General features: G+C 42.9%; 1 protein-coding gene across 1 annotated transcript in view; it reads left to right on the top strand.

Annotated features, from left to right (window-relative positions):
* The window catches only part of LOC111152100 (leucine rich repeats and guanylate kinase domain containing), a 105229-nt gene that overhangs the window by 41071 nt on the left and 39131 nt on the right, over positions 1 to 25027 (top strand). Inside the window, exons 10-15 of the mRNA XM_022510406.1 lie at positions 388 to 494; positions 5471 to 5590; positions 12242 to 12338; positions 16515 to 16628; positions 19371 to 19572; positions 20200 to 20295. Coding sequence (XP_022366114.1) covers positions 388 to 494; positions 5471 to 5590; positions 12242 to 12338; positions 16515 to 16628; positions 19371 to 19572; positions 20200 to 20295 — 736 coding nt within the window. The remainder of the gene's footprint in view (positions 1 to 387; positions 495 to 5470; positions 5591 to 12241; positions 12339 to 16514; positions 16629 to 19370; positions 19573 to 20199; positions 20296 to 25027) is intronic.

Raw genomic sequence — 25027 nt, 5'->3', positions numbered from 1 at the left:
ACACGTCCCCATGGTATCGACGACCTGGGATCTAGAACTTTGTATTTTATTCCTTCCTCTCAGGCTCAAAGTGGGCGTGTTTACTGTATTAAAAGTACTCTTGGGCTTTAGAGGTTTGGTGTTTGCGTCTTCCCTCCCAAACTGGAGAGCAGAAAGAAGTGGGGGACCCGTGGACTCCAGCTCAGTATTTTAAGATAACCATCCTTATTTAGGTTTTGGGAAAGTTAGAGTAGACAGGACGTTGGAGCGCAAAGGTCGTGAGCATGCGTTAAGTTATTTTCCGTACCCGGTTGCCTGTCTTGAATGTTTTGCTCAAGAAAATTTAAGACTTGTCTTCTTTGAAGAAATGAAGCATGTTTTCCTCTTGCATTTCTGATTCTGGAAAAGGTTGCAGCTGTGAATATATACGACCCTCCCCCTGAAGTGGTCGCAGCCCAAGATCACCTGACCCATGTCGTCAACAGCGTGATGCAGCCCCAGAGGATCTTTGACAGGTATTCGGGAGGGATCCCCAGGGTAGAACTCAGGGTGGTGAGCACAGGACATCCTCGCCGTCTGCCCTAGCCCTCTGTTTTGTGACTCATCCCTTCCTCGCCTTCTCTGAGAGGAGGGTCTTTCTTTGTCTCAGTTTTAGGGATTATCGTCACATGCTTGAGCTCAGGGTTCACTCACTGGTGGTTTCCCAGGTGTGGAGATGAGTGGATTCGTCTCCCCTTGACCATCTGGCCCCTTGAATGGTGGTTAGCTATGATGTAGGACAGTGAAACGCCATGTTTAAAATGTGTCCGTTTTCCTGTTGTAGGACAGAACCATAGACCTTTGCCTCATGAACAGAGAATTGTGATGATTTCTGTCCACTCTAAGTTTTTCCTTAGCTGTGAGTGAATGCTGGATAGCCCTGCCAAAGAGCATGAATGCAAACAATGAGAGAGTCCATAGAAGGAAGCCCAGTCAGCCCAAGGGAAACTTGAGATCGTCTTTACACCGATCGCACTGAGCCCGTGAGTCACCCAGCTTAGCTGAGCGCATGAACAGAGTCTCTCACATCTAAGTTCAAAGACAGATTTACCACAGTTTCTCCGTTTCTTTTTAAACAATCTGTTGGAGCAGATGGCCATTTATGCTATAAGTATATTGCAAAAATTCTATCAATACCCAAAGGCATTTTAAAAATACTTGTAAAATCTCTTCATTATAAATGGCTTCCCTTCTTTATGTGGTATTTGCTTCTGTACTTCACATGGTTGGTTTCCCACAGAGAGCACATGTTTTATTTTGCATCCAGGACATGATTTTTTACATGTAATTTAATAATATAGACATTGACAGTTTTATATATTTATGGTCGCCCTCTAGGTAAACTGATTTATCATTTATTTGCATACATCTGGAAGAGCACATCTGATTTAAAAGAAGGGCATTTATGTCCTCGTTGTATTTCTTTCCTAGTTTATGAGATTGCTAGTTGTTTCATGCTTTAGGGTACATTTATATAAAAATATGTATCAAAGAAATTTACAGCACTGTCTGAAAAACACGTATTTCATCATCATTTGTGGCTACTGAGTAGACAAGAGCAAAATGGCCAAGCAGTCCCAGATGCTCCAGAATGAAGCAGTGTTTGTTGTGAGAAACTCATGGAGACAGGGGCAAGACTACCATTGCCCATCCCAGGCTGGCCCTAACAGGGAACCCTAACTCTTGACCTTGGCACTCTTATGCTGCATTATTGGGGAACACTGTCCCTTCCTCTGGTGCGATGAGGGTGAGGATACAATACTAAAATTACATGGCAGAATCTTGACTCTGGCCTGGTGGTCACTGATAGCTTTCTTGCTCTCCTGCCCTCCAGGCTCATCTTCTACAAGCCCTGTCCATACTCTGGAATTAACCACTTCTCCAAGAAGCCCTGGTTGGTTTCAGTGAGAAATGGTACTTCCCAGTCACAACCTGGTTGCTAGAGGTAATCATTGCTACTGAGTTGGTCATTGTTGTTAGGCTTTTTAGTGGACAGACCTAAGAATGTATTTCTTTCCTTCCTTTCTTCCAACCATCCATCCATTCATCCAGCCATCCACCCATCTATCCAATCACCCACTGGTCTATTTTATCTATCCTGTTTATCTACTTATATGTCTCTGTCCACATCTATTCAATGTGCTTATATCTAGTCTATATAGATAGATCCATATTTATTTATAGGTAGATGATAAAATATCTCCTGAATTCATACTGATACTTACAACTCAATTTTAAGACGATAGTTGAGCTTTTACTTATCCTCCTCTCTATTACATCTGTGTCCTCCTTTCCTCCCACATCAAAAACACAGAGGGAGATGGATTTAGAATATCCCATAATTACTTTTTTAAAATCCCATACTGCAGCACAACAGTATCAGTCCTAATACTACCACTGACATGTTTGCCGAAAACACTGAAATAATATTTTGCCTATGCTCTTCCCATCACCCTGTCCCCATTTTTTATTGTGGTAAAGTATCTATAACATAGAATTTGCCATTTTAACCATTTTAGAGTGTATAACTATGTGGCATTAATTATATTTACACTGTGTGGCAACCATCATCACCACCTGTTTCCAAAATTTTTCATCCCTCCACCCCCCAGCAAAAGCTGTAACCCCTAAGCAGTAACAGCCCAGTTACTACCACTACTCCTGGTCCCTGGAGACTTTGTATCTCCTTTCTATCCCTGAGAACTTGCCTATTGTATATATTTTATGTAAGTGTCAATCACCCACTTTAAAAATAGTGTACCATATTTATATTGTCAGAACGTGTATCCATCACCCACCATATTTCCCCCTTTGCTGTCATTTGTCTTTTTCTGTGGATAACTGCACATTTATGGCTTCCCATCAGCCTTTGTATTAATGTCTCCTGAGTTAATTGGGTGTGCGAAGCTTGTTCTCCTGTAGACTCCTTAGGATGTGCTATGGGATAGTATCCCTTGAACCCTTCCTTATATGTTGATAATATTCTCTGTCCTTTATACTTGAAAGTCATTTTTGTTATATTTAAAATCCATGACTCACACTTTTTCCTTGAATATATAAAAGATGATACTCTTTTTTGGGGGGTGGTGCAAAACATCTATCAAAATCTAAAAACAACTTCCTTTCCCTTGTAAGTCATGTGTTCTCTTTTTCTAGCTGAGTGATTTTTTTTTTCTTTAAAATCAGGTCATTTTGCTAGACTTGTGTCTTAATATTAGTCATTCTGGGCTAATACTCAGGTATGCTGTGTACTCTTTCAATGCATAGTTTTATTTTTTTTTTAAATTTCAGGACAGTTTTCTTGAATTATGGTCTTTAATATTTGTTCTGTTCCTTTGCTTTGGTTTTCTCCTTCAGAAAGAAGATCTCCTTTGCCTATACTCAATATTTGTCACTTTCAATTTTTTTTTCTCTTTAATCATTTAAAAATTGTACTTTCATATAATTTTATTTTTTATTTGTTTTTATTTAAATTCAATTAGCCCACATATAGGACATCATAGTGTTCAATGATTCATAAATTGTGTATGACTTTGAGATAATTTTAGGTTCACATGCAGCTGTAAGAGATAATACAGAGAAATTCTAGATGTTTCTAGATGTTTCTAGGGGTGATACCTTGCGTAACTACAGCAGAATATCAAAACCAGGAACTTGACATTGATACAACCCACCGGCCTGATCAGATTTCACCAGCTTTGCATGTACTCGTGGGTGCATTTAGTTATATGCGGTGTTGCCACATGTCTAGATCGTATGAGCACCACCACAGAAGAGTTTTGTCACAAGGATCCCTGCACTTCCCTTTTAGGGCCACAGCCACCTCCTTCCTCTTCAACTCCCCTACTCCCTGGCAGCCAGTGGTCCAGTCTCCACGTCTATCATGTTGTCATTTCAAGAATATGATACAAACAATCATATCATGTATAACCTTTTAGGATTGGCTTTTTTTTTTTTTTTAACTTAGCCTTATTCCCTGGAGATACATCCAAGTTGTTGGATATACCAACAATTCATTCCCCCCTTTTTTTTTTTTGCCGAGTCATATTCCTTGTGTGGACGCACCACAATTAGTTTAACTATTCATCTCTCGAAAGGCTTCTGAGCTGATTCTGTTTGGGGCTATTACAAATCCAGCTATTATGAATACGGATGTACAGATTTAGTTCATGTAGAGTTTCAGCCTGTTTGCTTTCCAGTGGATATCCGTTGGCCCTGCTGGGGTTCCTTTGTCTTCAGGCATGTCACTTGCTGCCCCATTTCATCCCCCCGCGTGGATCCCTGCAATGTACAAGGCTCTGTGGGCTTTTGGTTCATGGAAAAACTTTTTCATCTGGTTTTGTTACACATGTTATCCATGGGCTTTTGCTGTTAACTTTTTCCATTTTTTGTGTTTTTTCCCCTGTGAATGTTCAGAGAGATTGAAAAATTATACTGCCACCACCTCCATTCTTCATAGAATCTATACCTTAGCGTGTATTCTTAAAATATATCTTATTCTGTATTTCTATAGTTGTGGCACGAGTGGAATTCACACACCTCAGCCAGCATGTTTTCACTCCTTAGTCCAGTCTTCCCGGCGCAGAAGCCGTGCCTTGATTCCTATTTTAGCTCTTAGCCATTAGATGTTCCTTTGAGCAAGTTAATTGACCTCTCTGTACTTCAATTTCTTTGTGTATGCAACGGGGATAATCATAGATAATGATAGAAACATCTTCATCCACTTCCTGTAAAAATTAGGTATTATTAGGTATTATTATATTAGGTATTATTATTATTATTATTATTATTATTATTAGGTATTATTATATTAGGTAAATGAGGTAATGCCCACCAGACTCCTAGAATAGTGCCTGGGACATATTGATTGCTCAGGTAAATTTTAATTATTACCATTTTCATTGCATATCTGTGTTCTAATTCAGTGGGCATAGATATTAAAACTTACTTCTCAGAGAGCAGTCTTCCTTCTTTCATGTTGAAGTTCTTAGGGAAATACTTGATCAACTAAGAACTAACACATTTTACCATATTTTTCCTTTTAAAAATGTGGGTAAAGTAAATTTACATGCATTTGGACTTGACTTATTATCTATGCTTTGAATATTATTTTTGACCTATCATCACGACCTTGCTCAGGAAAGTAGGACCAGCCTCCTATCCAGTGCCTGCTGGTAGCAGGTGCTCAGTCACGGGCTTAGGCCTGACTGAGGTGTAGGCCCTGATTTAGGCCTGACTGGGGTGGAAGCCCTGACGTTAGCCTGACTGGGGTGGAGACCCTGACTTAGGTGTGACTGGGTTGGAGACCCTGATTTAGGCGTGACTGGGGTGTAGGCCCTGACTTAGGCCTGACTGGGCTGGAGACCCTGATAGGGGTGACTGGGGTGGAGACCCTGCCTGCTGGCTGTGTATGTGACCAGACCCGGCTGTGACTGCCTGCCCTGTATTCCAGCACTCTCCCCCGCCTGGACGCCCCATATCCCATGCTGGTGCTGGCTGGTCCTGAAGCCTGTGGGAAACGAGAACTTGCTCACCGCCTCTGCAGACAGTTCAGCACGTACTTCCGGTACGGGTAAGTGTGCTCACTGGCCGGGAACGACGTAAAATGTCGGCTGTTGCTCCTTGGGGCTGTTCATTTTCAGCAAGCTTGAAAAGGTACAGAGAAGGCTCATCGGTTTCTTTGCCATTTATCACACTGTGAGAGAGACCCTGCATATTGTCGTCCTTTATTCCCCCAAATGTTCACCTTCATTCACTGACCGCTGACATCACTCTCCAAGGGCTGTAAAATCCATGCGTTTTTAGTGAAGCATGGTGGCATTTGAGGCCAGGCTCGTGCTGTGGCCACCGGCTGCGACAGCAGGGATGAGGATGGGGGTGGGGCACCTGGTGCCCAGAGCTCCCTTCCTCGCCTCCCCCGCCCCCCCGCAACTCCCTCCACTTGCACCTCCACTGCCTCATCTCCACATGGGGAGGCCTCTTCTGAGGCCCATTTCGTGAGGAAGAGAAGAGAAATGATGGCAAACGCTTTTCCTTTTGTTTCCCTTGGGCTAGCGTTCACTGCACTCCAGTTTTCTGGAGGAGACATTTTGTCCTCATGGTCCGGTTAAAATAGAGGAGAATATCAAACAAATGAGGACCATTTAAAAAAATTCTTCAGCTGGGCTTAAAGACTTTTTTTGGGGGGGTTGCTGAAAGACTTTTTAAAGGTTTCTGGGAGTCAGGTTTAGAGCCGCCACTGTGGTCTTTCGAACTGGTTTCCTCTTAATTTTTAACCTATGGCAAAGCAATTACTTCTAGATTAGTAATGTCTGTCGGTGACCAGAGGAGGGGACTGCAAAGATTTTTCGGACAGCAAGAAGAATCGATGCAAATTATTTTCTAATGCCTCGCCTTCCCTTAAGCTGTACATGTTCAAACAATGTAAATACTATTCGAAACAGGTTATTTATTTAGATATCTAAAATTCCATCCCTCATTTGAACAACTCCGGGATCCAAATATATAAAATGATTTATTTGCTAATATATTTTAAATACCCTGAAGTAACAAAAATAAATTAAAACTTAACATTAGAATAAAAAAGTATAGAGTGCCATTATGCCTACTTATATAGGGGTGCTGAACCTGTAGATAAGTAGGTAAGTAGAACACAATGAATGGAAGGTCAAAGTCGGCAGATTGTGTATCCCAACCATTGTGCCAACATGTAAACCCAGAACCTTTGAGCAAACCAGAATTCCGGAAACCAAGGCTTTCTCTGATTAGAATTCCTTTTAATTACGTTATAAACGTTGAGCACCAGGTCCTTCATATGGTTTGTGATACACGTTTATGGAGGCCCGCAGGATCAGGTGTGTTCTCGGAGGTGTTTATTAACTCATCACCAAGATTGTGAGATAGTCCGCCTCTCTGTTCCCACTTGGATGGCCTTCCTCTTATTCATTTTTATTAAATCCTATTTTTCCCCTATTAGAATGCTTATCCACTATGCTTGTGATTGATTTAACATTTGTCTACTCAACTGTAAGCACAAGGAGGGTATGGACCAATGTCAGCTTTGCCTACCGTTTGGTTCTTGGTGTTCAGGAGATGACCAGGCGCTTAATACCTACACGAGAAATACTTGTTAACCAAGTGCCAGATTGAGTGAGTGATTGGGATGAATGAATTAAGGGTATTCTATACCACATTTCGTGGGAAATCACTGTGATAAGAAACAAAGGTGATTTTCTACAACTGCCACTGATGGATATATAGAGGGATGGATTCATTCATTTGTTTACCAATTCTTTCAATAAATATTTATTGAATTCCTCCCATGTGCTAAGCCCTAAAGATACAGTGAGAACAAGACTGATAATGTCCTTGCCTTAATGGAATTTGTAATCTAGTGGGGAACTCAGACCTTTAATTAGTGTCGTGTGGAGGCACAAGGCAGTGAAACAAAACCTTAAAACTAGCTTCGTGCCTACAGTTACTACTGCTATCTTTCTCCTCCTGCTGGAATTAGTGGCCAGTGTGGAAAGACGGGCCTTACTGCCTTGCTGCCAAGTACACACCCACTCACCCACCTCCCTCGCAGGCTCCGAAGCGTTGTCCCACCATTCACTGGCATCCCCATGGACGCAGAGTTCAGAACTTGCTCAGTGGCACATCATTTTAAAAATTCCATCAAGGTATGGATCAAAGATTGTATCATTGGATTAAAAAAAAAAGATTTTAGACAGCTAGTAATTTCATCTGTGGAGAAGGTAAGAAAGTACTACTTTATATGCAGAAAGTTTCTGATTAAAACAAATGATGAAACCAAAGCACATCTTCAGAGGCAAGTCATTGCTCTTGTTTAGATTTTTAAATTCCTTATCCAACATAATTTTTGTTGACTTTTAATGAAATGGGGGAAAAAGGTATAAAAACAGTTTCATCTTGAAATATACAAGTATTTACAAAGGGACTTTCTCTGCCCTTTCCTTGAATCTTTTCTTTCCCATCTATTTCATTTTCTCATGGTATTCTGTCTTCCTTTTTAAATTACACTGCCCCATGATTGAGACATTCAATGAAATTCTCTAAATGCACTAAGTTGTGTATCCAGATATATCAATATTAAAATCATAACATGGTGGTCTAACAAGCATTGGAATGGCTGAGAGATTTTGTCCTCGTGTTAGGTTTTGATTTTTCTATTTGTTCTTGGTTTTAGAAGTAGGTTGGTGGTTCTTTCCTTACCTGTATTAGTTCTACGTGGGGATAGGAATTTACTGCCTTCAAAATCTATTTCCAACCTTAATATTACCACACAAATCAGTGGCTCCCTGGCAGAGTGATGGATAATGAGAGAAACATAAAACAATGCCAGTATACCTGTCCACCTTCCCCATTTAAGGCCTGGAAAGTGATCTGAATAGTCATGAAAGAAAAACTTTAGTCTTCTTTCTGAGATCTCCATTTTACCGCGGTCTCTATCTTTATGACCTTTTTCTTGATGTCGACTACTAAACGTCTTTACTTTTAGTATGCTAGCGCAGTCACGGAAAAGACCACAGCTCTTTAGCTAAATGAGATGTATGAGCTGCAGCTACCTTAATGCAGGCTAACCTAATGCCTGCTTATCCAGATGTGACAAACCGGTAGAACGGCTCATTTATTCATCTAATCAGTGTTTATTGGGCACCAGCCCTGTGCCGGCAGGGACCTGCCGAGCAAACAGACGTGGGCCCTGTCCTGGGAGCTTAGCATCTAGTCTGGGACTCAGGCAGGTCAGTGCTGGCTCACAGGATAGTTGGATGGGTACTGCGATGATCTCCAGGATAGAAGATGTGGAAGACACGTGGGCTGTGGAACTCCAGCGGGAGCACCTTCGGGGTGGGCAGGCATGTTTGATGAACTGCACGTACAACCTGGAGTACCGGAAGTGTGCAGGGAGACGGCGGAAGATAAGACCAGAGACGCAGACAGGAGTCTCAGCAGAAAGGATTTGTAAGCGGGGAGTGCCTTGAGGACTGCTGCATTGTAGAAAGTGCGCCCTGTGGGCTGCTCGGCAGAGGCTGGGAAGGGGAGACTGGAGACCCGGGGACCAGCTGGGGTACAGTCACAGCTCACCATGGTGTGAGTTAGAAAGTGGGCGTGTCGTTACTGGAGAGTGGGCGGGGTGGTGGCTTCCTGGAATGGGATGCTGAGATGTGGGTGGCGCTAGCATCTTAGATGCTGATGATCTCTTTATGCCCAGCAGTCAATTGTCATATATTTGCATTGAGGGTTAGGACTAATTTAATTCTTCTACCAAATGCCCTAGGAAGACCTGGGCTGTTGTGGGTAGCCTATGAAAGAGTTCCCTTACTAACAAGATGGTGTGCTATCGTGGGCTTGAATTTCTTTCTTTTTTATTTATCTTTTTTTCCCCTTGTGATTGAATTTTTTTTTTTTTTTACTATGTTCCGTCAGCCAGCATATAGTACCTCATGAGTTTTTGATGTGGTGTTCAACCATTCATTAGTTGTGCATAACACCCAGTGCTCATCACAACGAGGGCTTGAATTTAGATGTGCTCACAGCCAAACCTCTGCCTAAATATTTCCAGTAGCAAGAAGTTTGTTATTTCCTGAGGCAATCTGGTCCAGAACTGAGATTCTAAAACTGCATGCTTCTGAATCAAACTGAAAACATTTCTACTCCTCATCCAAGTGGCTAGTTCTTCTCCAGCATCTTCTCATCCTATTACATTTCCCTGGATATTGGGCCATTCCGTTGACCTTGTGGATTCCTTCCCCTCCCAATCGTCGTCTCTTCCCCATGGACTTGATTTGCTAAGATCCTCCAGGACAGCTGGCCCATGAAGAGGTCTTTTGAATGTCCAAACTCACTCTCAGACTCTCCAGCCCAGTGTTGTAGTCTGGCATTCATCTCTAACTCAGTTCTTCTTTGGTGTGGCTCCCATTGCAAACCATGACTTAACTAGTCAATTAATTAGTAAATAATAAACTCATGGAAATCTAAATTACAAATGGAATTGTATTGAGACTGGGGAGAAAAAGGACACTGAAGGTGATGGCCCAGGCAGATTTCTGTCTAAAATTAGGCACCATTTTTTTCTAAGTTTAGTGAAACACTGCTCTCACTATGCAGCATTTCTTTTTTTAAGATGTTCACATTTGGGCAGCCTACTCCACAGCGAACATTTCTGCATGTGAAAATTGGATGACAGGATTCAAAAACCCACAAGTCATCTTAGGTCGATCGTAATAGAAGGTTCTGCAGCGGATACAGGCTCTGTCATCCGCATTCTCCTCCTCTCTGAAGTCTTCTCTTTATTTACCTGCCTAGAAGCTTCATATTACTTCTTGGCTTTGTCTTCCTTTTAGAAATTCTGAAAAAAATTCCTGCCGCTCAGTTCCTTTGTTGGAAAATGCAAATCCAATACCACGCGTAAGGCTATGTGAAGGGTGTGCAGTGCAGGGTGCCCAGTCACTGAATTCTCTTTTCCGCCTGTCAGGGACACCACTAGACAGAGGTCCCAGGGCCCTGCCAAGGTGTGTGAAGGAATGCCAGAGTAGTCACACCACAAAACAAATACCATGGTGTTTGACAGTGTCTTCTTGGAATATACTCTCCTTCCTGGGTCTGTAATTTAAGTAGAATGTTAAGACTTTAACATTCCTAGTCTAGTTAATTCTTGATGATAATGGAAGGGGAACAGTGGTATAAATGATAAAAATTGGGCTCTGTAACAGAGAAGCTTTTGAGGTTACGACGCTGCGTCATCGATAGTAAGAGGAATTGATGCGGGGTCATCCTGGCACTGCTGCTTCATCACCTAACTGCTGTGCCTCAATTTCATCATCTGTGAAATGGGAACAGCAACACTCGCCTCATGGCTTCTTGTGAGGAAGACCTGAAATGCCATGGCAGATGTCCAGCTAGTCTCATCTGCTCCTTGAAAACCACAGGATAATACAAAAGATCAGTTTGCACTGCGGTCCCAGAGCTCAACTCTAGGAAATGAGGTATGAAATTGAGAGTCATGGGCTAGTTGGGACCCCATTGTCTATTTCTGGGACTGACGCTGGTCTGCTCTGTGGCCTTAGACTAGTTGTCTTTATTGCCCTCCACCAAATGGAGTTGGTCATGCCTCTTATCCACCTTGCAGGTGTCATTTACTCACTCATGTTTTTAAAGATTTTATTTATTTGTTTGTTTATTTGTCAGAGAGGGAGAGAGAGAGCATGCACAGGCAGGCAGAGTAGCAGGCAGAGGCAGAGAGAGAAGCAGGCTCCTCGTTGAGCAGGGAGCCTAATGCAGGACTCGATCCCAGGATCCTGGGATCATGACCTGAGCAGAAGGCAGCGGCTTAACCGACTGACCCACCCAGGCGCCCCTTTACTGGTTCATGTTACAGGTAACTAGTGACTGCTTGCACGGCGGCGGGTGGTGGGGAATGCAGTAGCAAGTAGGATGAACAAGATGAAGTCCTTTCCTCCTGAGTTGTACATCCGGCTGGGGAAGACAGGGAAAAACCAGATATGTGGATAAGGGAAGACCGTCCAGGTGACAGGGAGTAAGTGGGAGGGTGTGGAGACGGGGAGGGGATGCCGTTGCAGTGATCAGCAAGGGTCTCTGGTTGAACTGAGAGCTCCACCCAGGGCTTCCCTTGGGAGGCTTATATCTGGTGCTGATAGCACTGGCGGAGCTGAGGATGGGGGTTCCCAAGCAAGGAACTGGGTGGAGATGGGTGGCAGGCACTGAGGTTATGAGCACGTGGAGAGCAACATAATCAGCCATAGGGGGTCAAGAAAGGCTTTTGGGTTGGGGATGGGGGGCGGGAGGGGAGCGGGGCACTTAACTTGAGTCCTGGAAGACAGGTGGGCTAGCCAGGTCAGGGATGAGGAGGGGCCCGGGGAAATGCCCACAGCAGAGAGGACACGAAGACTCTTGGGTGGAAATATACAAGTAATGAGCGGAAGTAGTCATTTGTGAGGAGGTGACGGACACCAACGCATCCAGACTCGGTGTGGACGATTCCGAGCTTGTATGAGCCCTGGAGGAGTGGAGCAGCTGAATGTGGTCTAGCACTTCGAAACCACAGTGTTTCCAACACTACATTACCTCACAATTCATGATTCGTGGATCAATTTCAACTTTTTAAAACCTACTTTTACTCAAACCTTTTCTATTTTCAATCTCAAGCTGCTGGAAGCCGACCAGTTATCCACTGTGCTTTCAGGGCCTGCCACACCACCAGACCGCCTTACTTTGGAGAAGGGGATCGAGTGGATTACCATTTTATCTCTCAGGAAGTTTTTGATGAAATGCTAAACATGGTAAGAACGTTCTCCCCTGTATTACACAAGAGACACTCCTCCTCTGGTAGCAATATTAGGAACTAGTGATAACAAAGAGAAAAATCTTGTGTCTGTTATGAGAGAAGTGTTCTTTTTGGGTTGTTTTTTCTTAAACCACGTGTACATCCTTGTTGACATGCAGCTTTATTTTAGGATCTTGGAGAGAATATTGTAAATTTTCAGTGAAGCTCAATGAGTAGACATTTTAAGAAAATGGAAATAAGACCTCTATGTAAAGTGCTTGTGATTTGTGCTTATTACGTGCTGCTGTTATTTATTATTATTTTTTAAAGATTTTATTTATTCATATGACAGAGATCACAAGTAGGCAGAGGCAGGCAGAGAGAGAGGGGGAAGCAGGCTTCCCGCTGAGCAGAGAGCCTGATCCCAGGACCTGGACACCATGACCTGAGCCAAAGGCAGAGGCTTAACCCACTGAGCCACCCAGGCGCCCCATGTGCCGCTGTTATTAATCAGACTTTACTCAACATAGGCAGTTCTCACAGACCAGTCTGATGTGTGATATGAATTGAGCTTCTCTTGCTGTTGGAGTGTTCTGTCCAGAGACCCCTCCTGTTTGCTATCACTGGTGCTTTCTTCCTTTTTTTTTAAATTTTTTATTTATTTATGAGAGAGAGCAGAGGGAAAGGGCAAGCAGACTTCACACTGAGTGCAGAGCCTGATGTGGGGCTCGATCTCAGGACCCTAAGTTTATGACCTGAGCTGAAACCAGGAATTGAACACTCAACCAACTGAGCCACCCAGGCGCCCCATCACTGGTGCTTTCTAACTGTTGTAGCCCTAAGCATCATTTCATCACGCAGTGTCTCATTCATTTGGCCTGTCCTGGACACATATGTAGCCTTAAGCTTCCATGTTACACATCAGTGCGCACAACTGTAGTAGAGTTAAGCATGGGATCTGCATTTTGAATGCCCAGCTTTATACATTGTGCATGTTTTCTCTTGCATTCACAGAGAAACCCAAATGAGAAAGTCCTATAATCTCTAGGCCGTTTCCCCTCTAACCTTGTCAAAAGAACATTTTTGAGATTCTTTATAATCTTCTCTCCTAGGGCTGTATTCTGGTAGTTGATCTGAATGTATCAAGAGTATTTTGGGATTTTTATATTTCTAAAAGCCTTAATAGAGATAAGAAGCATTATCTTGATATTAGTAAGAAGGATTCCTTTAGGACTCTTAGGGTTGAAAAACAGCTAGTTCCCGAAATTCATTTTAATTTCTCCTGTTATAGTTGGAAGAATTTTTTTTCTTGGTTCAGTTCATCTGTTCTCAGTACCCCATATGCTCCCCTGACGTTCCATACCTTACTGGATCAGTAGTAACTAAGTCTGGTTTAATTCCTAGTCTAAGAAGTCGCTGTACTTACACTCCATATTTGGTTTCGCAGTTTGACTCCCTCTACAAAATCCTTGTCTGTGTGAGTAGTGCTCGTTTTTACTGCTTCTGCTAACGTGTATTACCTCAGTATAATGTCATTTTCTTCAACTGGAATTTTGCTTCTGAGCTCCTTTTCCTAAAGCAAGCTCAAGACTGTTTCACGAAGAGGCAAACCGTGAGCGGTTGTAACTCATGACACATTATCAGCTTCGCCAGTCACACCGACACACTCAGCCTCCTGTGTACACACCCCCGATCCCCGGAACCCCCACCCAGCCAGCCTGCTGCCCCGCCTTGGCAGACTACCCTGGCATACCCAGGCCCCCGGTGCCTCCTGTGGAGGCACCCTCTCCTCCATTCCCTCATCACCTACATGTGGATTGTCACCCCACTGCATGCCTACAGACACACAATCCTTTTTTTTTTAATTTTTTAAAAAAGATTTTGTTTATTTGAGAGAGAGAGAGAGAGAGCATGAGAGGGGAGAAGGTCAGAGGGTGAAACAGACTCCCTGTGGAGCTGGAGCCTGATGTGGGACTTGATCCTGGGACTCCAGGATCATGACCTGAGCTGAAGGCAGTCACTTAACCAACTGAGCCACCCAGGTGCCCCAGACACACAGCCCATTTTTAAGGACATACGTGCAGTCACTTCCCTGAAGATATTCTTCCTCTCTTGTGGAAGTAAGATCACAAACCTGGTGGCTTCTGAAATAGGATTATTGCTGTTTACTAAGAAATCCTCCAGCAGGAAGATGTGAAAGGACTATCACCAGCCAGGAGCTGGAGGATACTTATTCTAAATTTTTTTAAAAGAAGTATAACAAAGCCTGTCTTATATACTAAAGTACAATGCCAGATTCCTCCCAACTCTTCATTCTTCCAGAAAACATTTTTGGGCTCCACAGAGGGTGGCCCTTGTACACACAAGTAAACAAATGCACAGTATTTATCTGAAATGTGTTTCAAAAGTATATTTTGAGGGGCACCTGGGTGGCTCAGTTGGTTAAGTGTCCAACTCTTGATTTTAGCTTAGGACACGATCTCTGGGGTGTGAGATCGAGGCCCATGTCAGGCTCCACATTGGACATGGAGCCTGCTTAAGGTTCCCTCTCTCCCTCTACCCCTACCTTCAGAAAAATTAAAAACAAAAAAACCCGCAATTTGAAAACAGGGTGAGTCACAGTAAGCAAGATAGGATGGGAGATTCAGATAGGGATCTTATCTATCTATATAGATGCAATATATATATGTATTATATACATACATATGATATATGTACATATATAAGATGTAGTACTATTTGCTTCAAAGAACAAAGAAGGCAGGGTGCCTGGGTGGCTCAGTGGGTTAAAACCTCTACCTTCGGCTCAGGTCATGATCCCAGGGTCCTGGGATCGAGCTCCGCGTCGGGCTCTCTGCTCAGCAGGGAGCCTGCTTCCCTTCCTCTCTCTCTCTGCCTGCCTCTCTGCCTACTTGTGATCTTGTCTGTCAAATAAATAAACAAAATCTTAAAAAAAAAAACAAAGAAGGCATGACATTGAAGACATAAAGTATTAGGATATTTGTCACTGAGTTTTTAACTTTTAAAATGCATGATATAAACTCCTGTGGATTATGAAGTGTGTGGATTGTCCTCATCACTTCTAGCAGACACATTCACTAGAGACCCACCACTCCACAACAGGTATTCTGTGTCTCATGGACTTCCAACACCCATGCCACGCCCCCCCCCACCCCCCACTGATAGATGGCCTGTCCCCCATCCCCAAATCTCCAGAACATGTCGGGCCAGGAGGCAGAGGTAGCATAAAGGATTCCTAACGGCTCCTGTTCTTAATGATGCTACCATCCGATGGGATTCAATTCAATTGACGAGATTCATTCAGCCTTGCAAGCTTTCATTTCTTTCAAAATCCCGTGTGTGGGGAGCCACAGTTGCCAAGATCATCCATATTTTTAGTCCTTCTTTTGTCATCAGCTTTCCAGTTTAGATGAGACCTAGTAGCTTAATAAATACAACAGCGTCAAAGGAATGGTCAATTTCGAGAGGCATGTTTTAACTTGGACTGTTTTGCAAGGGAGTACAGCTTTGGGAAGAACTGGGCTTCCAGGAATTAGATGGAAGGCAGTATTTAAACCTCAGATGACTCTAGGGCACACGGCAATTCTGTTGAAAAACATTTGGGGCAGTGTCAATAAAAAGCTATGTTTTATAAGGAAAAACCGAATTGGGTCTGTTTTTCATGGCTTATCTCAGGATGCGAAGGTTTTTAGATGTCCTTGTAATTCATGGCCTTCAGGCTTATCTGGGAATGCAAGGCTTTCGAGAATGGGAGCTTTTTCTGGGGTACCTGGTCTACCAGCATAGCCAACATGGCTGAGGCTAAGAGCGGGCCATCGGTTTTGCTTTCTCAGTAATGACAGTTTATGGTACACGTTTGGCAAGGAAGCAGGTAAATGAGCAAAATGCTCTGTCCTACCAGCAGCTTCACTCTCCTCAGTGCCTTCGCTCTCCTCAAGTGTTTCGTCAGCAGATTACAGGATCTCCAAAAACCCATCTTTTTTTCCAGCTGAGAATTCTGAATAAATTTCTCTACCACATTTTGATATTAAGTTTCATAAACCCATCGTCAGCCTTCTATTTGTAAGTTTTATGGAAACATAGAAAAGTAAGACATCAAATCGTTTTATTTATATTCAGTTTCATTATGGCAACTGTTATATGAAAAACCTCTGTGCTTCTCAAATTTCAGGGGAAATTCATTCTTACCTTTAATTATGGTAGTCACAGTTACGGATTAAATAGGGACACCATAGAAGGTATCGCGAGAGACGGTTTGGCAAGCTGTATTCACATGGAAATAGAAGTAAGTGTCTTTTCATTCAGTCAATTTATTTTAAATGCATGTGTATGTTTATGTGAGTCTATCTATCTATCTATATATATATTTGTGGTTGAGGAGGTGGGGGTAGCACCTAGCACCCTGCTAGGCACAGGGGGTGGCCAGACATGCACAATTAAATAACCAGAGTTATGACAGAAGACATGGATTACACATATGCTAGGAATAGAAGTGCTACTCACGATTCACTTTTTTAAAAAAAAATATTTTATTTCTTTAAGAGGTAGAGAGAGACAATGAAAGAGAGAACATGAGAGGAGAGAGGTCAGCAGGAGAAGCAGACTTCCTGCTGAGCAGGGAGCCCAATGTGGGACTCGATCCCGGGACTCCAGTATCATGACCTGAGCCTAAGGCAGTCGCTTAACCAACTGAGCCACCCCACGATTCACTTTCTCTGTTAATTTCCTCACTACATTCCTCATTTAGGGCATGTGGTCTCTGACTATATGAAGTGATATCCAGGTAAATGTCCTCCTCACAGGCTGTGGAGCTGGTACACTGTCCTCTCGGGACCTGCCTGGCCGCTCTGTGCAGCCGCCCTTGTTCTCTCATTCTTCATGGGAGAGGCATGGGCTGTGCTGTCAGATTCCTGCTGCTCGCAGGTTGCAGTCCATTCCAGCTTGGAGCAATTCAGACTTGCAGATTTCAGGAGATTTCCCTCTCTGCCCCGATATCCCATCTTCCCCAGTGATCTTCTGTAATTAGAATATGCAGAATATTACATATTCTAATATGTAATTAGAATATGGATCCAGTCCAGATCCAGAGTAAAACCATGACTATCCTATCTAATTGTTTTTTTTTAAGATTTTTTATTTATTTATTTGACAGACGGATCACAAGTAGGCAGATAGGCAGGCAGAGAGAGAGAGAGAGGAGGAAGCAGGCTCCCTCCTGAGCAGAGAGCTCCACGCAGGGCTCAATCCCAGGACCCTGGGATCATGACCTGAGCCAAAGGCAGAGGCTTTAACCCACTGAGCCACCCAAGCACCCCCTATTTAATTGTTTTAAAAATTTATGGCTTTATTAAGTATGTGAAGTCTTTAAAGACACGTGATCGTCTTTGGAAGGTAACTTCACTGAGCGGTGTAACAGTTTTGTAGTCAGAAAAAAAGTTAGGAAAATAATTCTGTTAGATCAAACTTACAGAAAACAAAATCTGGGCTGGTCAGATATTCCGTTTCTATTGACTCTGAAACTTCTTTTAAAACTTGTTTTCTTTGTAATTGTCAGAACAGGAGACTGTGATTCCTTTTTGGCTCCTCGGATTGGTGTGGTGCCTCACTGCAGTGAAACTGGGCCTGTTTCGTCCAGCTCTTTAATTTTTCTATTCAAAAATCCCACAATTCTCTTCTTTCTGCAATTGACTGCATTTGCATCTCTAAGGAGGTTTTCTGTGCTAATCACCAAAAATATCTTCCTTGGACAAGGCAGAAACTCTCCAGCTTCCTGTGCTTACCTTCTTCTGGCTCACTGGTTCTCTGAGTGCTGGCTCCCTCCTCCTTTTTCCTCCCTGAGAACTTTCTCCTACTCATTTCCAAGAGGTTGACTCCGTGAACCAGGCCTGGTGTCCCTGGTCATACTGTCATTGGCAGTTTTAGAAATTCTTTTGTAAAAGATCCCATATTTCATCCCCCCCATGTTTAAAACAAAGATTTTGAACATTGAGCTAAACTGCTGATGATGGGATCGAGGTGGAAGGGGCTTTAGAGTTCATTTGGAAGGACTCTTGCATTTCCGCTATGAGGAATTTGGTGCCCGGGGAGCAATTGTGAGATTGGCTCGTGGTCTGCAATAGCTGGCGAGCTGCGGTCTGTCACCACCCAGCCCTCCTGATCCACAGACCACCACCCAGCCCCGCTTCTGGGTGTGCGCTCCTGGCAGCTTGGTTGTCTCTTCTCTGTGTAGAAGCTGTGAGATGTAGCAGGAACCAGCCAACCAGGTTGGTTTAGGAATAGGGCCAGTCCCAAGGAGGTGACAATGGGGTAACAGAGGAGCCTTTCTTCTCTGGTAAGATCTTCATGTCCTGCAGCTGCAGAGGATGCTCTTTGAAATGTAGACTTGAAATTACTTCTCAGTGGGGCATCTGGCTGATTAAGTAGGGTATGTGACTCTTGATCTCTGGGTTATAAGTTCAAGCCCCACAATGGGTACAGAGATTCCTTAAAAATAAAATCCGAAAAAAGAAAAAGAGAAATTACTTTTCAGTATTAAAGACACAACACTACAGTGAATGTACCTGTTTGTATCTAGCAATTTCCTTTATTTATTTATTTTTTTTTTTTAAAGAGGATGTGAGTGGGGACAGAGGGAGAGAGAATCTCAAGCAGGCCTGATGCCCAGTGTGCAACCCAACAATGGGCTCAATCTCATGATCCTGAGATCATGACCTGAGCCGAAATCAAGAGTTGGACACCTAACCGACTGAGCCACCCAGGGGCCCCTAGCAATTTTCTTTTTTAACCATCATGTTTATTAGAGTAATTAATTAGAGGATGACCAGGTAGTTCTTTTATTTCCAATAACAATATTTAATGGACAAAGGGAAGTAATCCAACTTTGAGATATTTATAGGAAAATAATAGCTAATTATCCAAATCTTGTATTACAAGACTACTTATTACACCTATGTTGTCAGATGTCTCCAACATAATTTCTAAATTGTGTGTCTGTTTCTAATTTATCACCTTTTCTTTGAACAAATAGGGTGTAAGAAGTTTGAAATTTTCCTATTTTGAGCCTCGATATATCCTGGTGGTGCCCATGGACAAGGAAAAATATGAGGGATATTTGCGGAGAAAAGGATTATTCAGTCGTGTAGAGATTGAATTTGCTGTGTCCAGAGTGGACCTTTATATTAAAACCAATCAGAAATTTCCAGGATATTTTGATGCGATCATCAATGCAGGTCGGTAACTTTCAGTGAAGTTTTATTTTTGAAGTGTATTGTCACTGGGGGAAAATCTGCTGTAACCTGCATCTTAACTGTTGGCTGACGAAGTTTCTTGTGGTTGTGGAACTGGGTGTCTGCTTCTTTTGTTAGCTCTCTGCCAGGGGTTGCCCTACATCCTAGAGGCTGCTCCCAGGTCGTGTGTGGGTGGCCCTTCTGTCTTCAAGCTGGTGACGGCACATCACATTCTCCTCATGCTTCAAGTCTCTGCTTTCCTCTTCTACCAGAAAACCCTCTTCCTTTATGGGGCTCATGTGATCCTGTGTAGGCCCACCTGGAGAGTCTCCCTTCTGATTAGCCCAAACTCAACTGATGAGCAACCTTCGTTACGTTTGCAAAACTCCCTTTTGCCATTTAACATGACATAATCACAGGAGTAACACCCTCTCACGTTCACAGGTTCTGCCCACACTGAAGGAAGGCAGTTATCTGAGGGTGAAGTGTCTCGAGGGTCTCAGAATTCTGCCTACCACAATAGTCGTAACTTAGATGTAGCTTAGAAAATCATTACCACCATCAGTTGCAAATTGGCTGTATTTTGTTATGATTCTCTTGCCTTAAAGTACCTTCTCTCATTTACTGTAGATGATCTGGAAGTTGCCTACCAAAAGCTGAGTCACCTCATCAGAGAATACCTTGGATTGTCTGAGGAAACATCCAAGAATTTGGCTCCGACTGCAGGTACTACGCTCTCCCTTTTTGTGCCAGGGAAACCAGTCTGAATTGTGATGTGGGTACTTGTCAGCCAGGCTCAAGCTGGTTCTAACGCTTTAATCCCCCTCCTTCCTCCCATGTGATTGTCTTCACAAGTGAGCTACGTGAATCAGCCCCCTGGACCTGTCCCTCTCCTTGTCTGGGTGGCCATAGTGGCACTCACAGGGCTGTCCTTCAGGGGCATGCTGGCCAGTGCCTCCTTGGTGGTTTATGGTAAATAAGGGCCAGCCTCCTGGTTCAGAACTCAGCCTTCCAGAAGTTTGGCTCCCTGAGGGAGCTGAGGTGGCATTCTGCTCGGCAAGTTTGTGTTTAGTGTTGTTTTCAGCCAATAGATTTCTTTCTCCTCTTTGCATTGCCACAGTCCTCCAAGTGTCTGGTACTAGAGAGGATAGCGGAAGAGCACGGTCAGAGGGTGTGAGCCTGGTTGTGGTCCTCCCGCTCCCTTGGGCAAGCTGCTTTGCTGTTCAGAACTTCACTTGACTATCGTGCTAGATGGAGTTGATGCTCTCCATTGAGGGAGAGTTAGTGCCTCATGGAACATGTGCAGCAAACAGCATGGGCTGTAGAGCAGTGTCTCTCCTCGAATCCAGGAATTATAAAGCCTTAACTTAGAATTTTGGCACATGAATATTTTGAGATGTATTTAGAAGGTTCTCCCCAATCCACCTCATCCCCACTCAGATGGCTGACTATGAAAAAAACAACAGAAAATTAGCGTTGGCAAGGATGTTGAAAGATTGGGAAGGTAAAATGGTATAGCTTCGATGGAAAACAGTGTAGTCGTTCCTCAAAAATTAGAAATAGAATCACCACATGATAGAGCAATTCCACCTCAGGATTTCTACCCAGAAGAACTGAAAGCAGGGACTCGCACAGGTACTTGTACCCCAGTGAACTGCTGCATTATTCACAGCAGCTGAGAGGAGGAAGCAACCCAACTGTTCGTCAACAGGTGAATGAATCAACTAAATGTGGTTGATAAATACCGTGGAATGTTATTCAGCCCTAAAAAGGAAGGGGCTTCTGTCTGACACACACCACAAGGAGGATGTGTTCTGCTAAGTGAAGTAAGCCAGTCACAGAAACACAAATACAGTCTGATGCCCCTTTTATGAGGTACCTAGACTCGTCGAATCCATAAGGACAGAAAAATGGGATGGTTGCCAGAGGCTGGGGAGCGGGGAGGAATGGAGTGTTGTTGTTTAACAACTACAGAGTTTCACTATTACAAGATGAAACGAGCTCATGGGCTTCATTGCGCAACAGTGTGAATATCCGTAACACTACCGAACTGAACACTTAAAATTGGTGGGGATGACAGACTTTATGTTCTGTGTAGTTTTTGCCACCTGAATGAAGAAAAAGAAGGTCCCCTCCAGTGGGCTGAACAGCTCTCACATATCACATATTGTAAAATGTTGATGTGAGACCCTGGCTTGCTGTGTGTTCACGTGCTTTGGCCTCTGTGACTCTTGGCCCAGTAGGACTTTGCTGGCCGGGTTGGGGCAGGCCAGGCCATGATTTTGCCAGAGTTGAGACTGGCAGTGCCCTTTAGCAATTTTACACACTTTTTTCAGGTCAGGGACCTCTGGAATGAGGTCAGTGTGACACTGGTTTGCAACCAATAGAACAGAGTGAGGCTGCCCTTCCATGTGTTTCTTCTAGAAGACAGGTGACCAGGGTAGGACTTCCCACCTGCAGAGGAGTGGAAGAAAGTGTGCCCTGTGTGCAGACAGGCTTCATGGAGGACTGGAGGACTATGCCCAGTCTTCGAAGGGGGGACATTCAATGAGGAGGATGCCCTTGTGTTTATCCACATGGATAAACTCCCATCAGTTTTTTAGAAAGCCATGCTGGGCAAGGGGCATGGCATATCTCATGAGGCTTTGAGAGCTGGATGGAAGTCTCTCGTGAGGAAATCTGCCTCTCTTTGCTTTCAATCTTTGCTAACCTGGTAACTTCTGATCTTTAATTTGGTCCCCCGGGTGGAGCTGTTCCACTGGGGGTGCGCTCCTATGTTAGAACACCCTGCCCTGATCCCTGAGCCGGGCCCGGCTCCCACTGTGAATGAATCAGTTGGTGTTCCGGCTTTTAAATCAGCCCCTTGAGGATTTAGATGAGCGTGAGGCCGTCCCCCGAGCCTGACCAGTTCTGAGAAAAGGAGTGAAGCGTGTTTGTCAGTCCGTAACATAGAGGGCACCTGCGAGCTGTGGCGTTTGAGCTGGATCTCAGCCAGCGGGGCTCCTGCTCTCCATCATTCCGTATTCTCCATCACTCCACATTCTGCGACCACCAGGATGCTGACGATTCGGTGCAGTTGCCATTTGGTGAATTAATAGACCAGATAATGTATGCATAGGAAAACAGACTCCCGTTTTTAAAGGGTAAAATGAAACTTCATTTATTTAGACCAGTTGGGTTCGGCCTGTCTGATTTAATGGAAAGTATGAATTATAGAATTTGTTAAAATGTTCTCCCTCTCAGACACACTGCATAACAGTCATTTGGTTATTGACTCATGGAGCCTCTGCTTTAAAAAGTAGAGGGAAGGTTTATAATTAATGCATTAATTCAGTGGCCTGCATAGACCCCTGTTTTCTTGGCAGGGTTAGCGTTTGGGAAAATGATGTGTTTTCTTAAGAAGCCAAACCACCTCATTTTATTTAAATAGTCCATCTGTGGAGGACATTACTGTCTTCTGTCCATGGTTTCAGGATAAATTTGCACTTAAAGTGACTTTGTGGAGGCCAGATGTGATTCAAGTGAGTCTTTAAAAATTCTAATGAGCATGGTCCTTACTAATAAAGCTTTAAAAGGATCTCTAGTGGCTCAAGAGTAGAGCCAGGGGCCTTTTGGAGCTTGAGGGCTTGAAGTCTATGCCAAGGAGGACAGGCCCCCATGTTCAGGGGTTCACTGCAGGTGAGCAGGGCCCAACCATAACCACCCCAAAATGAGCGTCGTGACTCCCCGAAAAGGGACCAGAGCCCCACCAGGGTCACTGCCCCAGGACTGGCTGGCTTTGCATTTTTGCTTCCATTCTGAGCTGGGTCCCTCTGATTTTAAATTCTGTAGTTCTGTATGTTTATGTAAAGACTTACATTACCTATGTAAGTATAAATGAGAGCCCTGGAAAGAAAAGATCAGTAATTTCAGCATAGTTGAAATATTTTTAATATTTAATTGAGCTGTCAAAGGTAAGAAATTGAAATAAAAAATATTTAAGGTTCTATGAAAGACCAATTAGAAAATTGAACTGGAAATTAGAAGCCTTAGTTTCATATTCCAAATTTCACCAGTAATCATTAATTTGGTCAGAGAAATCACTTTGAACTGCCATTTCTAAACAATAAAGCCGTACATATAATATTATGGAACATTCTGGAATTTGCTGAGGTTTTCCCCCTTAGATTAGATTGCCTATAAGTTAGGCTTCAGTACAAACCGAAATCTGGTGGCTAATGGCTTTGTTTTCATGGAAGCAGGAATCCTGTACCAATGCCAATTGAGAAGTATTCCTAGATATTTGAAGTAATAATACATAGCCTTATCTTCAGTAATTTCATGTTGCTAATTTGTAACTGAGAATGCAATTTTAATTTCTACTCTTAATGATGAAAGTAGAACAAAATCGTAAAAATAAGCCTGAAGTCTATCAGTATAGCAAGCACATCAGCCTCGACCCAGAAATGCAGACCTTTACCAGAGGAGAGACTAATTGAATTTCCATTAAATGCACATACAAAATAGTAATGTTAGGTACAAAGTGATTCTAAAACCTCAAAATACTGAGACATACCATTATAATTAATGCCATTAATTAAAAATATTTATCAACCATGGTATGGGTGATCTTATTTTTTTTCCCTTATAGCAGTGCCAGGTAATACTCATTTCTAAAGCACGATAACTAAAAAAATCCTGAGCAAACAGTACAGTTTTTATGAAATAAAAAACTCACTTTATTCACAACTCAGTGTAAGAGATGTCTTTACCTTCCGTGTGTCTCTCTACAGCCTATTTCTGGAATACTCATCTGGTGCTCCCAATAAAGCTTTTAAAAAGCTGATCCAACTACCACCCTGAGTTCCTGCTATAGAAATCATAAAATAAAATTATATTTGCAAATCATTATTTAGATCTGACTAGTGAGAGAGGAAAATGATGGTGATGATGAGTCAAATGGGGAAATTGAGCAATTTACTAGGTCCCACATGGTGTCTTTATCTCTAATAAAGGGCAGGGTTTCATTTGCCAAATGATGTGAATTGTCAAATTCTAAAAGTGGGGTGAAAAAAATCCTTGTGTGTCTGATTCTAGGAAACGGGGTTTACAAAGAGAAAGAGCTTTCAGCATTGGATTTTACTGTTCTTCTGCCTTTCTATTTTTCAAAATTTCTTTTTGCATGTGATTAAAAAAAACATAAAATTAGCCATTTTAGCCATTTTAAGTGTACAACTTAATGGCATTAACTACATTCACAGTGTTGTATAACCATCCCTACTACCTCTTTCCAAAAGTTTTCATCCCTCCCACACAGAAACTCTATTCCCATTAAGCAATAACTCCCCCCTTTAGTCCCTGGTAACCTCTAATCTACTTTCTGTCTCTATGAATTTGTCTCTTCTAGACATTTTTACTTTTCTTATATTTTAATTTAGCCTTGTTTCTTGACTAAATTTGTATTTACTCTATTACTGTC

The sequence above is a fragment of the Enhydra lutris genome, unplaced genomic scaffold, assembly GCF_002288905.1.
Source record: "Enhydra lutris kenyoni isolate GAN:26980312 unplaced genomic scaffold, ASM228890v2 scaffoldscaffold27, whole genome shotgun sequence".
NCBI lineage: Eukaryota > Metazoa > Chordata > Mammalia > Carnivora > Mustelidae > Enhydra > Enhydra lutris.
This window is presented reverse-complemented; position numbering and strand designations above follow the sequence as displayed.